We start from the raw sequence: 15,400 nt of genomic DNA, 5'->3' as shown, positions 1-15,400 counted from the left end.
GGGGGGCCTTGGGGATACCCCAAGCTCCCCGCACCCCTCGGCTCACTGCAGCCTGGCAGCAGCTCTGGGGACAGGGACCGCTGCCATCAGCCGAGCGCAGCCACGTCCAAAGCCACAGCTGAGCCCCCGGCCGGCTGCGGCTCCCAGAGCCCCCGGGGACATTAAACAAACAGCGTGTTGTCACCAGCTCAGGCTGATCGACCCGGCCCCGGGGACCCCCGGCCACAGCAAACCCCCCCCTGGGGAGCACAGGCCCCCCACCTCGACCCTGCACGCGTGTGGGGGCACACGCAGGGACACCGGGACTTGGGATCCATCGCCGTCCCCTTGCACAGCACCGACCCCCCTCCCGCAGCCCCCTACACACACACACACACATCACGGCCTGGGGATGGATGTGGGACCCTGGTGGGGCGAGCATTGGGGTCCCCAACACCCCCAGCACAGCCCCCCCCACAATGCAGGGCCCCCCCACGCCCCAGGGCGCCCGTGGGAGCCAGCAGGGTGGAACGTGCTCAGGCCAGCAGCCACCTCCCCACCCCCATCCAGGGGTGACTGGGGACACCCCTGCCCGGGGACACGGCGCTGGGACCCTTGGGGTGCCCCCTGGGTGGGGCTGACGTGCTGGTTTAGAGGCCGAGGTTTTTCAGGGACCGGTTTGGGAGGTGGATTTAGGGTGCGGATTTGTGGGGAAGGTTCGGGGTGCGGTTTTGGGTGAGGTTTTGGGGCTCCAAGTCTGGGGCTCAGCCCCAATCCCCGACCCAGCCGCGCTGGGGGAGCATCGGGAGGGGGGGTCTGCGGGAGCCGAGCTCGCGTCGAGGTGGGGGAGCTGCTGTCACCCCAGGGAGGACCCCCCCGCCTCGCCCGCAGGATGGGAATGAGATGGGGATGGGATGGGGATGAAGGTGAGGATGGGGACGGGGGGTTCTGCTCCATCTTCCCCCCCCGCCCTGCGACTCCTCGCCGAGCCCCGGCATTGTCCGGCTTTTGTCCCTGCAGGATGCGGGGGATAAACGCTGCCCGACCCTCTCGATTCGCCCTGAACCCCCTGATCCGCCCTGAACCCTCCTGTCCCCCAATATCCCCCCGATGCCCCTGATCCCCCGGGATGGAGCCGCGCCCGCCGCAGGATCCAGCGCCGCCAGGGCCGGGGGCACCTCCGCCGCGGGGAGGGGGCGCAGATCGGGGCCCCCCCGGTGCATCCAACCCCCCGCAAGCCGAGACCGCACCCCGATCCCCGCCAGCCCCACCGCGCAGCCCCCCCGCTTCCCCCCATCCCTGGCGGCTTCAGCGGCCGGAGCCGCCGCGACCCCCGGGGGGCTCGGGGGGTGCGCGGGGGTGCGGGGGCAGGTGCGGCCGTACCTCATCCCCGGCGGTGCGGAGCGGTGCGGGGCGGTGCAGAGCGGTGCGGAGCTGGGCGAGGCTCCGGCGCGGCCCCGAGCAGCCGCATCCCGCCCCCGCCCCCCCGCTCCCGGTCGGGATTTTCCAGCGGCGCCGCCGCCGTTAGAGGGCGGCACCGGGGGCTCCCCGCGCTCCCCCCGCGCCCCCCCGGGCTGTGCCGGGCGTGGGGAGACGAGACCCCCAAGGAGGGCTCCGTTCGCCTCCATCCGCCTCTTTTCCAGCCTCCGCAAAAACGCCGGGATCTGCCCGGTCCCCGTGTCCCGGAACGCACCTGCCGCTCCCGACCGGACCGGTCCCTCCAGACCGAACCGGTCTCTACAGACCGAACCTGCTCCCTCAGACCGAACCGGTCTCTACAGACCGAACCGGGCCCCCCCGACCGAACCTGTCCCCCCGGAGCCGCCCGGTGCCGTCCCCGTGTCCTTGGGGAGCCGCCCAGGGTGCGGCAGCACCGGCTGAGCCCCGGTGTCCCCCCGGGATGAGCGGGACCCTCACGACGACCCCTCTGCAGCCGATGCCGACCGTGACCGTGGCTTCTGCCGTGTGCCCAGGCCACTGTCACCCACCGAGGCCACTGTCACCCAGCTCCCGGCTAGGGCGTCCTGGCCCTCCGGGCATCGCCCCCCGGGGCTGAGGGTCCCCACACGGCCCCAGTGACCCCAGCCCTGTCCCCCCAGAGGCCACCAGCGAGGGTGGGATGAGGACTCTCAAGGTCACGTTGCTTTAACAAAAAGGGACCCAGTGCCAGGGGACCTCCCCAGAGGACAAACGGCCCTGGCACCACCGGGAATGGGATGCAGGGGGTGTGAGACTCAAAGGGCTGGAGCTGGGCCCCGAGGGACCCCCGAGGGATCCCCAAGGGACCCCGGCCAGCAGCAGGGACAAGCCAAGACCACCCTGGGGACAAATGGTCCGGCTTCACCGCAGGACTTGGCTCTGGTGATGAGCATCGGGTTTCTTGCACTCAGTCCAGGATCATCCACCTGGGATCAACCCCTCTTGGATCACCTCCCTTCCCATCACCCCCTCATCCCTGAGAGCAGTTTCTCCCCTAAAACACCTCCCTCCCTCCCAGCCTGAGCTGCAAACCCCCAGTTCACCCCCCACCTGCTGCCACTCTGTGATCCCAGTCACCAAAATCCTTGGGGATCCCAAATTAGGGACGAGAAAATGGTTTGGGGTTTCGACATCCCCTGATGGGCCTTGGCAGCTCCTCCTGAGACCAAGGCTGGTTCTGAGCCCTGGGAATCTCCCTACCTCCCCCCAATTCCACATTTCTGCATTCCCAGTGTTTATATTAACAAATAAAGTTAAATAGATGGAAAGACTGTAAATATAAAAGTGCCATTCCCCACTTCCCAGCAAAGAGCAAGGAATTTCACTCATTCACTAAACCACACGAAGATGAGCTGTTTGCCGCAGGTGCCGATGGAAAGCAGTGCCAAAAAACCTGGGAATACTCAGGAAAACACCCAATCACGGTGGAGTGATGAGTTTAGCACACCCCAGCCCCCTGCCCTGGGAAGGGAGAGGCAGGAGACAGATGGATCCAGGCGGAATTTCTTTATTTACACTGGCCGAGGCTCCCTCCTGGTGTTACTTGAGCGGGATGAAGCGGGAGGAGTGGGTGGCACCGATGCCGGGCCGGCCGTGCTTCACTGGCTTGTACGTGATGGAAAACTCGCCCAGGTAGTGGCCGATCATCTCGGGCTGCAAGAGGAGAGACCCATGCTAGGGACAGTGCTGGGGGCACAGGGACATCCCCTCCCATCCCCATCCCAGCGCTGGCACAGCTGGTTATTCCAGCTGGGATCCTCCCACAGTGCTTTGATGTGGAGCCAGAGGGGCTCCCCCAGTTCAGCCCCTCCCGGGAGAGGTGACACAGAAACCACAGGGGCATTTGTGCCCTTCCAGGTGGAATTTAATGCCAGGTAGGAGCAGGAAATGGCATTTAATCCCACTGCTGGTATCAAGTGACACAACCCTGGGGGTTATTCCACTCTGGGGAAAAGCTCAGGGATCTGTTTCATCCAGAAGTGCTGCCGGCGGGCTGGGAGCCAGGGCTGAGCACACGGATCACTCCACAGCTATTTCAGTGCTTCAGAGCCACACTGAGACCCCTGTGGGAGCTGCCCCTCCCTGGGATGTCACCTCCAGGTGTCCCTCTGAGCCAGCCCTGCTCCAAGGAGCATCCTGGAGCCCCAGGATGTCACCTCCAGGTGTCCCTCTGAGCCAGCCCTGCTCCAAGGAGCATCCTGGAGCCCCAGGATGTCACCTCCAGGTGTCCCTCTGAGCCAACCCCACTCGAAGGAGGAGCTTGGACCCCTCCCAGGCACAGGGAACAAGTAAGATTTTACGAAGAGAGTTGGAAGTGAACACCCCGAACGCCGAGCACAGATGGCCAGGCCCCAGCTCACCTTGATCTCCACCTGGTTGAAGGTCTTGCCATTGTAGACGCCCACCATGCTGCCCACCATCTCGGGCAGGATGATCATGTCCCTCAGGTGGGTCTTCACCACCTCGGGCTTCTCCATGGGCGGCGCCTCCTTCTTGGCCTTGCGCAGGCGCTTGAGCAGCGAGTGCTGCTTGCGGCGCAGGCCCCGGTTCAGGCGCCGCCGCTGCCGCGCGCTGTACAGCTGCATCAGCTGCTCGCTGCCAAAAGGGGACAGGGATGGCTCAGGGGACACCCCAGGGATCCCAAACCCAGCCTGGGGAGAGCCAGGAGACCCCCCAGGCACAGAGTTACCCAGACAGAGCCGGGGGTACAGCCCCAGGACACAGTCAGGGATCGCAAACTGAGCGTAGGGGACACCAGTGCAAGGACTTCCCCCCCCCCACAGGGACCCCAAAATGAACCTGGGGGCATTCCCAGGGACCCCCAACTGAGCCTGGGGAATGGCCTGGGGCGACCCCTCAGGGCCCCACAGCCACGGTGTTACCCTGATGCAGGCTGGGGTACAGCCCCAAGAGACCCCCAGGCATCCCGAACTGAGCCTGGGGAGCAGCCCAGGGACACCCCCAGAGACCCCACATTCACAGAGTTACCCACACTGAGCCTCGGGAGACCCCCAGGCACCCCAAACTGAGCCTGGGGAACTCTCAAAGACCCCACAGCCAGAGAGTTATCCAGACAGAGCCTGGGGTACAGCCCCAGGTCAGAGTCAGGGATCCCAAACTGAGCCTGGGGAACTCCCAGAGACCCCACAGCCACAGAGTTACCCAGACAGAGCCTGGGGTACAGCCCCAGGTCAGAGTCAGGGATCCCAAACTGAGCCTGGGGAACTCCCAGAGACCCCACAGCCACAGAGTTACCCAGAAAGAGCCTGGGGTACAGTCCCCAGAGACCCCCCCAGGGCCCCACACCCAGTGTTAGCGAGACTGAGCCTGGGGTACGGCCTGGGGACACCCCCAGGGACCCTAAACTGAGCTTGGGGTATGTCCCGGAGAGACCCCCAAGGGTCAAGTTAAGCCACGGGAGTGGTCTGGGGTGACCTCGGAGATCCCAAATTCAGCCTGGGGTACAGTCCCGGAGAGACCCCAAACTAACAGCGGTACCCGAACTGAGCCCGGAGCGCGGCCTCGAGGAGCTCCAGGGACTCTACACCCACAGCATCACCCGAACTGAGTCTGGAGCAGGGCCCCGGGACCCCACAATGACGGTGCCACCCAACCGCGCAAAGAGCAGTTGCTGAACACCTAAACCTCCCGTTATTGCCGGTATTTGAACACAACCTGAGTATGGGGCAGGAACAGCCCCCCGAGCCCCAAACCCCAGCCCGGGGGGCTCCCGGTGCCAGCCCTTACTAGGACATGTCGAGCAGCTGGTCCAGGTCCACCCCGCGGTAGGTGAATTTCCGGAAGGTTCGCTTCTTCTTCTGCTCTACCTCCGCCTGCAGCGGGAGAGGGGGGTCAGGGGATTCAAGGCCGCCCGGCCCCGCGTTCCCCACCCCGCACACGGGAAGGCCGCGGCCCCACCGAGCTCCGCGGGGCGCCCAGGCCGCTCCCTCCCCTCAGCCCCGTTCCCGCCGCGCTGGGCCCGGTCCGGCCGGGGCACCCACGGTCCCCGCAGCGCCCCGGGAAGCCCATTCCCCGCCCTCCAGGGAAGCCCCGAGCCCCGGGCGGCGCCGCGGCGGCAGGTGGGACTCGGATGGCGGCGGGTGGGACTCGGATGGCGGCGGATGGGGCCCGATGGCGCCGGCGGGGCGTCCCCCGCACCCACCATCTTGGCCGGGGCTGCTCGGAAAGGCCGCGCTCGCGCCGGAAGCGGCGGATCTCGCGAGAGCGGCGGGGGCGGGACGGGCGGGGAAGCAGCGCTTCCGCCCTCACTCCCTTAAAGGGGCCGCGCCCGGGGACAGCCCGGGGACTCCGCAGGGACCTGTGCGAGGACGGAGCCTCCTCTTCCCCCCTGAACCTGCTCCTCGCCATCCGGGGAAATCTCAGGTTCCAATGTAAACCGCTCCTTCCCGCTGGCCGAAGGTGGGGCCCGGCAGTGACAGGTCAGAGTCCCTTGGATGGCACAGCCACACGGACAGCCTGGACCTCGCAGCCGCTCCGGGCCAGCTCTGAGCATCCCTCATCCTCTTGGAAGCCACCTTCGTCTTTCACTCGTGGACCTTCAACTTCCCACGGGAGCCAGCGGCTCTTGCGGCTCGGGCTGCGGGTTGAAGTGAGGACACAGAGCAGAACCGGCTCTTTCGGCACCGGCCGATCCGGTCTGGCCCCCGCGGCAGGAGGTTCCAGCACATCGAATGGCCCACACGGACCTTGAAGAGCTGGTTCTGCGCAGAAGGGATCCAAATCCAAACGCTTTTATCCCAGAAGAAGGGTAAAGATGTTGGGTGTCCTCCATTGCACGCGTCCCTGAGGCTCCAGGGTGGTGCTGTACCATTGCCACGGGGTTTCACACACGCTGAGAGAGGCGAGGCGGTCTCAGAAGTGACACCTGCACAAACATTGCTGGAGCAGCGCCTGTTCCAGCAGGAATTTTGAGGTCATGGATGTAACAGAGCAAGGAGCAGAGCCACAAGGATTCGAGCACAGAGGATTCACAGCAAGCAGAGCCACACAAAACACAAAATACCCTCTGAACTGATCCAAGTCCTGCCAGGAGCGACTCAGTGACTTCCACATCACAGACACATCCCAACCTCCCCAGTTCCACCTTCATTAACAGTGATTAATTACACCAGAGAGGGCTAACGAGCACAGACACAACCCCCGGGGAAGGATCTGTGGGCAGGATTGGGGGATGCCCTTGAGCCAAGGGACACTTCCACCTCAGACAGTTCCTTTCTCACGGCTCAACCCCCACATTTCAGAGCCAAACCCTGGGGTGATTGTCCAGAAGACCCAAGGCAAAGTTACAGACACTGATACCCACTGAAGATGCTGATAAATCCATAAATTACCCGGTTTTCTGCAGTGCCTTGAGGGGAAGGGTGAAGAGCAGCATTTGTGTCACTGCCACCATCATGTGTGACCCAACACGGGGACAGGCCAAGGCCTTTAGGGGCCCTTCATCAGGTCAGATGTGATGGAGGCTGGAGCCCTTCACGAGGACACCTCCTCCAATTCAGGTTGGAACCCCTCACAGCTCAGATGTGATCCAGATCAGAGCCCTTCATCAGGTCAGATCTGATCCAAGTCAGAGCTCCTTCACCACATCAGATCAGATCCAAGCCAGAGCAAAGCCCCTTCACCAGGACAGCTCCAATCCAGGCTGGAAGATCCTTCACCTGGTTGGATCCACTCCAAGTCTGAGCCCTTCACTGGGATGGATCTAATTCAGGTTGGAGCCCTTCACCAGGTTGGATCCATTCCAGGTTGGAGGATCCTTCCCAGGTCAGATCCCATCCAGGCAGGAGCGGCTCCCTGGCTGTGCCACCCGCTGGGGTGGGACACACACAAGTGGCACCACAGAGGCACAGCAAAGCTGCCCCTGAGGGAAGGGGACTCCCAGGACTGCCAAGGGACTTCTCTGGAAAACCCACACTCACAAAAGCAAAAAAAACAGAAAAATGGAGACAGGCTGGTGTTTCTAATCCAAAGGTTCTTGTCTTTATTCAAACCAGGGCTCAGCACTGCTCAGTGCCAAACGCACCAAAACCTTTTTGCCTGAGGGAAATCTACATCTCGACAAGGCCTCCGGAGCCCCGCGGCATTCTGAGGGGTGGGAAGCACGGAGCCCAGAGCCAGCGCTCCCCAAGTGCCTCTGTGCGTCCGCAGCTCCTGCGCCTGCCCTGGCCCAGCTCTGCCCCCCCAGAACAAACAGCAAAATACACTCAGTAGGTTTCTGTCAACTCCCAGAGTTTCGGAACCCTCCGCCCCAGCGCTGCCGTGGGGAGGGAGGGAGGGAGGGGCTGCAGCTCTTCCCCCACCTCCGACAGCGCTCACGGAAACCCTGTTTTAAATTAAAAAATAAGCCAGCATACATAGTAGAAAATTTCTCTTAAAAATTTCACAATCTGTAAATGTATATATTTTTTTTTTCTTTTAAACATAAAAGTTTACAATATACGGTAAAACAAAGGCTCAGGAAAAATAATTTCAAAAAAAAGAAACCTGAAGTTTTGAATTAAAGCTGAAGACATTTTTAAAACCCTGTAATTTGAACCAGTGACATTTTCTTTATTTGTGCTGATGGGTTAGAGAAAGGAAAATCTTTAAAAACTGCAGTCCAAACACCCACAGCTCTGCCTTCAGAAGCCATCTGCCCCCACCCCCCCCCGAAAAAAATTGTTGTTAGGTTTTTTTCTTCCATCAAGTAATGTGATTGTCACAAGTTCAGAAGTCTGGGATCCCGGGGTTCAGCTGGTCCCAGAGATCCCTGTGGACAGCACTCCCTGATTGCCAGCCCAGGCTAGCGCCGGTAGGGATGGAATCCTTGCACGTTGTGGTTCTGTCCCCGGCCGAAGCCGCTGCCTCCGGCCGGGGGGCCGCTGGATGGCTGCACCGAGGGGCCTCCGTAGGGAGGGGGCTGCTGGCTGGGATCAGAGAAACCTTGTCCAAACCCACTCAAGTCTTGTCCATACCCTGGGGAGAAGGGAAAGGCACAGGATGAGCTTCCAGGAGCAGCCACAGGCGTGAATCCCATGCCTGGACGCCGCTCCCTGGCGGGAACACACCCCAGAACAACGTCCGGCAGAAGCGGCAGCTCTGGGTTCCCGCAGGGATTCACCTTCCTCGCAGAGGAAAGGGGCAAAAGGCAGAAGGGAACCGGTGTGCAGGAAGGGAGGGCTGTGTTTGGGGTAGTTCAACCATTTGCTCACAGCTTTGGGGTGGCTCACAGGGGGTGCTTGGGAGCAGTTTCATTTTGGGTTGGGTTTTTTATTGGCTAAAAGCTGTCAGATTCAGCACAGATAAGAGATGTAGGCAGGAAGTTTTCTCTGAAACATCCCAGTGCCTCAGACTGAGGGTGCAGTTGTAAGATTTTGGCTTTGCCCACTCAGCTCCATCACCTGGACACTCAAAAACCTTCCTGCACTGAACAGACAACCCTAAAATTCCCTTTCAAATCGCACATAAATATTGGGACCCGCACCACAGACCACTCTGGAGTGAGCAGAATTTAGGGATGGGGGAAAAAAAACGGTTTTCTTTCCAAGAGAAAATACTGACTGGAATTCCTGCTACCAACACAAAATTTACAACTTGATGTAAATTAAGACAACTGAGGAATTGAGAAATTTAATTCAAATTCCCGTAATTAAATACGACTCTTAATCCTGGCATCAGTGCCAGCCTCTGCTCTGAAAGATGCTATTAAGGCTCCTAATTACCAAGAGCATTTCTGCAGTGCTGCCTCTCTCTGTGCAGGCTTAGAGCAGGTTTAACTCTCTTAATCCCAAACAAAGTCTCTTAGTACATCTTCAGCAGTTCAATTTCAAGCTCTGCCTGTCCCTCAGGACTTGCTGGCACTAATGAGCACTAAAACACAGCAAGCTCAGGCTCTGGGAGCTCCAAATGCTCCTCCTGGCATTTGTTCAGACACAGATAAGCAGGCGCCCAAAACTACAATGGAATTGTTTGCCAAGGAGTGAGGCAGGGAGTGGAAAAACACAAACCTCGAGTTGCTCTCCCTGCACACGGTGCTGCAAACCACAGCTCATCACAGGGCTCGAGTTGTTTGTGACAAAGGGAACCCACAGCCCACACCTGCACAGCCACTCAGGACTCTCTGCCTTCCCTGCTTGCCATCCCTGGGTTGGCTCCAGCCCCTCTGCTCCCCCTGGGGCTGTGCCAGTTGTACGGTTTGAGTGTCTGGCTCCAGAATCTGAGCCCGCATCCGTTACCGGGATAAAGCCTGGCCAGGCTTTGGGGTGAACGGTGGCAGGCACAGCTCAGCTGTGGGGTTTCACCCAGCTAGCTGGCACAGCTGAAGAGCTGCACTGCCCTGACACAAAACCCCAACATCTGAGCCCCATTCCTGCCTCTCACCCTCCCCAACAGCCTCAGAACACCGGTGAATTTTCCCAGGAGCTGCCTGAGGCTCCTCCTCCCTGCTCAACCTGACCTCAGGAGTGGAGGCAAAGCTTTGGGGTGTGGCCTGAAGGGTCTGGAGCAAAGAAACCCAGCCTAGAGAGCCGAGGGGACTGCAAGGACAAGCCTCAAGAGCGCCCCTGCAGGGAGATAATTAATTTTTAATTATTTTAAATTAATGTAATTAATTAATTTAATTTTGCAGGGTGAGTGCTAGTGCTGACACTCATCCCAGGTGCACACACAGCAGCATTGGGTAAACCTTACAGTGCCTTACACTGACCAGGGAACTCCATGGCTCTTTAAAGCCCACAAAACTTTACATATTTACATAAATATATGCAAATCAGGGACACTTCCAGGGATGGGGCAGCCACAGGTTCTCTGTAAAACCTGTGCCAGGGCATCACCAGTCTCACAGTGAAGAATTTTTTCCTAATATCCAATCTAAACCTGCTCTTTTCCAGTTTGAAGCCATTCCCCTTGTCCTGCCACTACAGCTCCACATGAAGAGTCCTTCTCCATGAAATTCTTCTCCATCAGATTCTTCCTAAACTTCCAACACATCACAAACCCTGGCTCCCCACTGCCTGTGCAGGATTTGTACTTTATTTAGTAGGGTTCAACCCCCTTCAAAAAGAATCTGCAAAGAGCCAAGTTCTGGCAGAACAAGAAAAACTTCCTCGAGTCACAAGGGCAAAAACTATCCATGAAATCAACTGTGTTTGTAAGAAACAAATGAGAAAACGTTTCAAACTCATCAACACCAGAACCTGCTGCTTTACAAATATATCTCAAAAGCTCATCTTTCTTCAGAGGCTGCTTTACATTGCTGGAACTATGAATATTATCTATTTAAATAAATTTTGTGTTCATCTCACAGCAGTTTCTGCAGGAACTTGAGGCAGCACTACCACATGGAGAACGTGTTCCAGCAGTGAACAGCCTGCATCCATGGGGCTGCTGCATGAAAAATCCCCTTCAGAAGTAAAAACTGACCAATCACAATCCCTAAAAAAAAACCCCAGTAGTCCAGAACTCTTTGGAGAGATCTCTGCAGAGATCTTCCGAGAGCAGTGCTCAGAAACAGGGCTGAGAAGAGCAAGATGAGAATGAGAATTCCCTCTGAGCTCCCACAGGGAGCAGCAGCAGCAATTTTACTCTGGAGCACAGGCACTTGTTTAGCAATTTGAAGAAGAATTTATTTTTTGTAGTATTGTCTACCTGGTTTAAAACTTGTTACCTCAGTGCCTTCTACCTCAAAGTTACCTACAGAACACAACAAAGCTTTGCACAGAACTACACCTCCAGAGAGATGGGGAAGGAATGGGAAAAGGGAGGAAAAGGCACCACTTTGGATCCTTACACGTGCACTGCCTGTCTCCATGCTGCTCTTCCTCTTAAAGTCTGTTCTCCAAAGTCTGGAGACACAAAAAAAGTTCACTACAAGCTCAGTGAAGCTCTTGGAGTGGGAAGTTTTAGACAGAGGTTCGGGGAGAGTGGAAACCAGGAATTCATCCTGGCAGCGCAGAAGCCCCTGAAGGTTATTTTACAGCACAAAAGCAACACTTTGGAGCTAAGAAAATTCCCTCTGGCTAGAATATTGCACGATTTAAGGATGGCTTGAGCTGGTGGGAGCATTCCCATCCTGGAGAAGTGCCTGTAGCAAACTGTGTCCAACACTCTGTACCCAAGAATGAAGGGAAAGGGGATAAAGTTGCAGCAGTTACTCACCAAACTGACTGTAAGGGAATTCTGGCTGAGCAGTCGGGGGTTTGCTCATGTCCTGAGTTGCCTGAGATGGTGGTGGTGGTGGAGGAAAAGCGAGTGGTGCTGCCCCTGGAGTGGCAGGTGGAGGGGGGACTCCAGGGGGGGCAAACTGGTCAGGTGGAGGAGGCGGAGCACCATAACCAAAACCTGAAAGGACAGAACAGGTGAACACCAACGTCCTGCTTGGTTTAAATGTTTAAAAATATTTCTAAGTCTATTAAACCCCAGCTGTTTGTGCACGTTTACACATTGGTCACCCCTACAGCTCAAAAACCTCAGCAACTCACCTTGCACAGGTAGGAGGAATGTCCCCCAAAGGCAGCAGCAGCCAGGACAGGGAAAGGGATAAAGCAGAACTGGGGACCAAACTCTGTGCTCACACTAATGTGAGAAATAAGGAAGCTGCATTATCCAAGATTTTAGGAGGAAAAAGTATCTCGAGATAACTGGGTGCTATTTTCCACCTTCTTCTTTAAACCAGGCTTGTTACAGACTTTTGAAAAGTGGCCTGAGAGGCAGGTGCTAAAATCCAATTTATATTTCCAGTCCCAGTTATGACCTTAATTCCTTAAGCTCCTCCAAAAAACCCTGCCTGTGTTTGGCCCAGGTCTCCAGCACTGAGCTCTAAGTTTTCTCTCAGATGTCCTAACAAGGGTGCACAATGTATCTGAATTTATTTAGCAACACAGATTTGAACTAGAGAATAGAAATGATTACTGCATCCAAGAAAAGAATACTACTGTCGTTAATTATAGCTCAGAATATATCATCAGGGAAAAATAATTAAGGATAGGTGAAACACAGGGGGAAAATCCAAGTTCAGCAAATGATGAGGAAAAGGTGAAAGCTGAATTTGGAGCTGGATGTGCTCCAGCTCCTGGGGGTCACTTACTAAATGGTGGAGGGGTGCCATAGCCCTGTGGAAATCCTTGTGGAGGCGGGAATCCGCCGGGAGGTGTGGAGACAATGTATGAGGTAAATGGTGGTGGTGGGGGAGGAGCTCCTCTGCCCGGAGGAGGGGGTCCATATCCACCTGGAAAAGGAAGAGAAACCCAAAAACTGAAGCAGATGAATACCAAGGAGCTGCTGCTGGAGTCAGCTTCCTCTAGGACGGGGTAAGGCTTTTGGGTGGATTTCAAACGCAGGCTCAGCCTTCTCTGAATCCTCACTTTGGGAATTATTTGTCCTCCAAGTATCCCCACTGTAAATAATTGCAGTTCAGCATGTAATCCCTCGATAACAAATTAATGTGGCTGGAACAGCAGGATGTGTGTCAGCTCCCATTACTGAGCTGCTAAGAATCCACTGTCTTCCCCCTTCATTCTTCCAGGACAAATTCAATCAAGCTTTTAAATGTAGGCTAAATACTACAGAAATCCAGAAATCACTGTGAATGCTTAAAGAAGCTGTGCCTGTGCTCGGGAGGATTTTTTCCTTGCAGAATTGGTCCCATATAATGTACTTACCAATTGCCTGTCCAGCTGGCACCCACATCCCTACAACAGAACAAAAAAAGAGCCTTAGACATCACTGAAAGCTGCGCACTCCGGAGCAGGGATGATGCAAGAGGAAGGATTTGGCTCTGGGATAGACTGGGTATCCTCCCCGTGTCCCTTACAGAGCTATTTTTATGGCCCAAGCAACATTGTGGGACTATTTCTGAATGTGCAATTCTGGAAAGACTCTGAATCATTCAGCAAATGACACTCAGAAGAGACAGCAGTTCCCAAACCCAAATCAGATGGAGCATTCGAGAGCTGCCACATCCCAAGTACAAGAAACTATAGTAGTAGAGCGAACAAAACCCTGGAGAATCCCAGCAGACTACACATCCAAGAGATTCTTAATTTACTACCAAGTTTATCTGAGTTATTTTTGCAGTTTTTGAAGCATAAAAAAGCCTTTCCCACCCGTTGTGCAGCGCTGAGATTGAAGGATAAATGTGCTCGTGTCTGACATTAATCTTTCCAGGAGATCAGATATCATTTTCCCTACTAATCACTGCATGGAAAATAATGGGAGTTTCTCCGTTTGCAGATTAGCACATCTGTGCACAATGTCAACCCTCAGCTGCAGCTTTCAAGTTAATCAGCACCGTGGGGAAATGAGCAATCCCTGTGCTGCACTTCCATCCATCCAAGCAGGGATGGAGCAGCCACGCTCTCTCCAGCCCCCCAGGTGAACGTTTCTCATCTCTCAGTCACAGCAACTCAATTATCCCGCTGTATTTCTCCAGAAGTTATCAAAATTGTCTTTGGATGAACTCAGTGTATTTATCCTGCCTTTGGACTCTCGGGGGGGGTGCAGCCATCAAACCCAGGCACGTGGCTGCTCCCGAGCCCCGCAGGGCTCCTGGTGTGCACTGCACCAGAGCTGCCTGGTGCTTTCCCAAGCTACATTAAGCAATAAAATCCAAAGGCAAGGCCATCCATTTTCCCCCTCATCCCTTTCAGATTTTCCTGATAGCTTCCTTTGAAGCTGTCTCATCCTTGAAAAGTCATATTTCAACCAAATTTATCATCGGGGCCTCGCTCCATAGCTGGAGTCACACCTGGAGTATTCCCAACACCTTCTCTGAGTTCCCCCAGCCCATGGAGATTCCATGTGGGGAGAGGCAGATCCAAAGGGAACAGGTGAAACGCAGCTGGGACATGCGCCAGACCCAGCACAACCCGTTGCCTTCTGCCACTGAAACGGATTTTTGGGAAAAACAGTGAAAAAACCTTAGGAAGGACTGAGGAGGGGGTGGAAATTTCCTCCTGCTGACAGTATCCAGCAGGGAGATAAACCTGGGAATACCATCTAGGCCAGAAAACCAAAGTGCAGCGAGCTGAAGAGGCCGGAGAGGTGACAGCAGAGGCTGGAGAGGTGGCAGCACCCTGGGCAGGGTGGGCAGTACCTTGGGGGCCGTATCCCTGCTGCCAGGTCGGAGGGGGCTGCCCTGCCCAGCCGTTGGCAGCGCTTGGCATGATCCTGCTTCCCCACTGGCTGGCCCCCGGCGGCCCCGGAGTTTGGCTCTTGCTATCCCGAGGCTCGGCGCGTTTCACCTCCACCTAAACAAACAGAGGCAGCGCTCAGGAGGGCTGGGGGGGCCCCTGCACCTCCCGTCCCCTCACACACACCCGCAGTTACACTTAAGACTACACTTAGCATCTTATGACTTATGTCTAAGTACTTAATTATTAAAACTTAAGGCCAGTAATTTACAATGTTTCTCAGGTACAGTGTAGGTGATGGTAAGACATTACAAGTCCTACTGTCGAGGGATTCCGAGAAAAGCATCCTACAAATCACTTCAGTCTCGTTGGCTTTAATCTTAAAACAGCAGTACCCTCTTACAGCAGCTCTGCACTTAAAACAGCTGAATTTGTACATTAATGACAGACTGATTTCATGTTCAAGGCAGGAGATACAAAGATGATGTTTTCAGTTAAAAAAAACCAGGATTTTGAGTGAAGAGGCTGCTCTGAAAAAGGGTACTAATGCTTTAACCAAATGTTTGGGGTCCATTTGGAAGTGACAGTTTAACCCACCCCAACTAACTGCAATTTCAGCTCTGCTCATACCTGAGAAACACACATTTTTTGATATTTTTTTTGGTATTGTTTTCTTTTTTTTTTTTTTTTAAACTTAAGATTTTATTTAAATGTCTAATGGAAGATAAAGACTTACCTTCCCCAGGCTAACGCTTAAAGAATCTCAATTAACTCAAACAATGTCAGAGGGAATGGATGTGATAAGAGAATCTTAC

At 55.7% G+C, this 15,400-nt stretch overlaps 2 protein-coding genes across 4 annotated transcripts in view; both read right to left on the bottom strand.

The window, feature by feature from the left end:
• Positions 1-2,949: 2,949 nt before the first annotated feature.
• RPS15 (ribosomal protein S15) lies at positions 2,950-5,711 on the bottom strand. Its single transcript, XM_039566439.1, has 4 exons — positions 5,621-5,711; positions 5,206-5,291; positions 3,819-4,053; positions 2,950-3,111 (listed from the first exon to the last, which is right to left on the bottom strand). The coding sequence occupies exons 1-4, from the start codon at positions 5,621-5,623 to the stop codon at positions 2,998-3,000; spliced, it is 438 nt and encodes a 145-aa protein (XP_039422373.1). The 5' UTR covers positions 5,624-5,711; the 3' UTR covers positions 2,950-2,997.
• A 1,719-nt stretch (positions 5,712-7,430) lies between these two features.
• DAZAP1 (DAZ associated protein 1) overlaps positions 7,431-15,400 on the bottom strand; it is a 24,719-nt gene continuing 16,749 nt past the window's right edge. For all 3 annotated transcript variants that reach the window (XM_039566433.1, XM_039566431.1, XM_039566432.1), the window contains 5 exons: positions 14,549-14,702; positions 13,116-13,145; positions 12,542-12,682; positions 11,614-11,796; positions 7,431-8,433 (listed from right to left, as the gene is read on the bottom strand). In XM_039566433.1, the coding sequence (XP_039422367.1) occupies positions 8,261-8,433; positions 11,614-11,796; positions 12,542-12,682; positions 13,116-13,145; positions 14,549-14,702 (681 nt within the window). In that variant the 3' untranslated portion in view covers positions 7,431-8,260. The remainder of the gene's footprint in view (positions 8,434-11,613; positions 11,797-12,541; positions 12,683-13,115; positions 13,146-14,548; positions 14,703-15,400) is intronic.

This window comes from Corvus cornix, chromosome 28 (genome assembly GCF_000738735.6).
Source record: "Corvus cornix cornix isolate S_Up_H32 chromosome 28, ASM73873v5, whole genome shotgun sequence".
Lineage (NCBI taxonomy): Eukaryota > Metazoa > Chordata > Aves > Passeriformes > Corvidae > Corvus > Corvus cornix.
The sequence above is the reverse complement of the archived record's forward strand: the minus strand, read 5'-3'. Positions and strand labels throughout refer to the sequence as shown.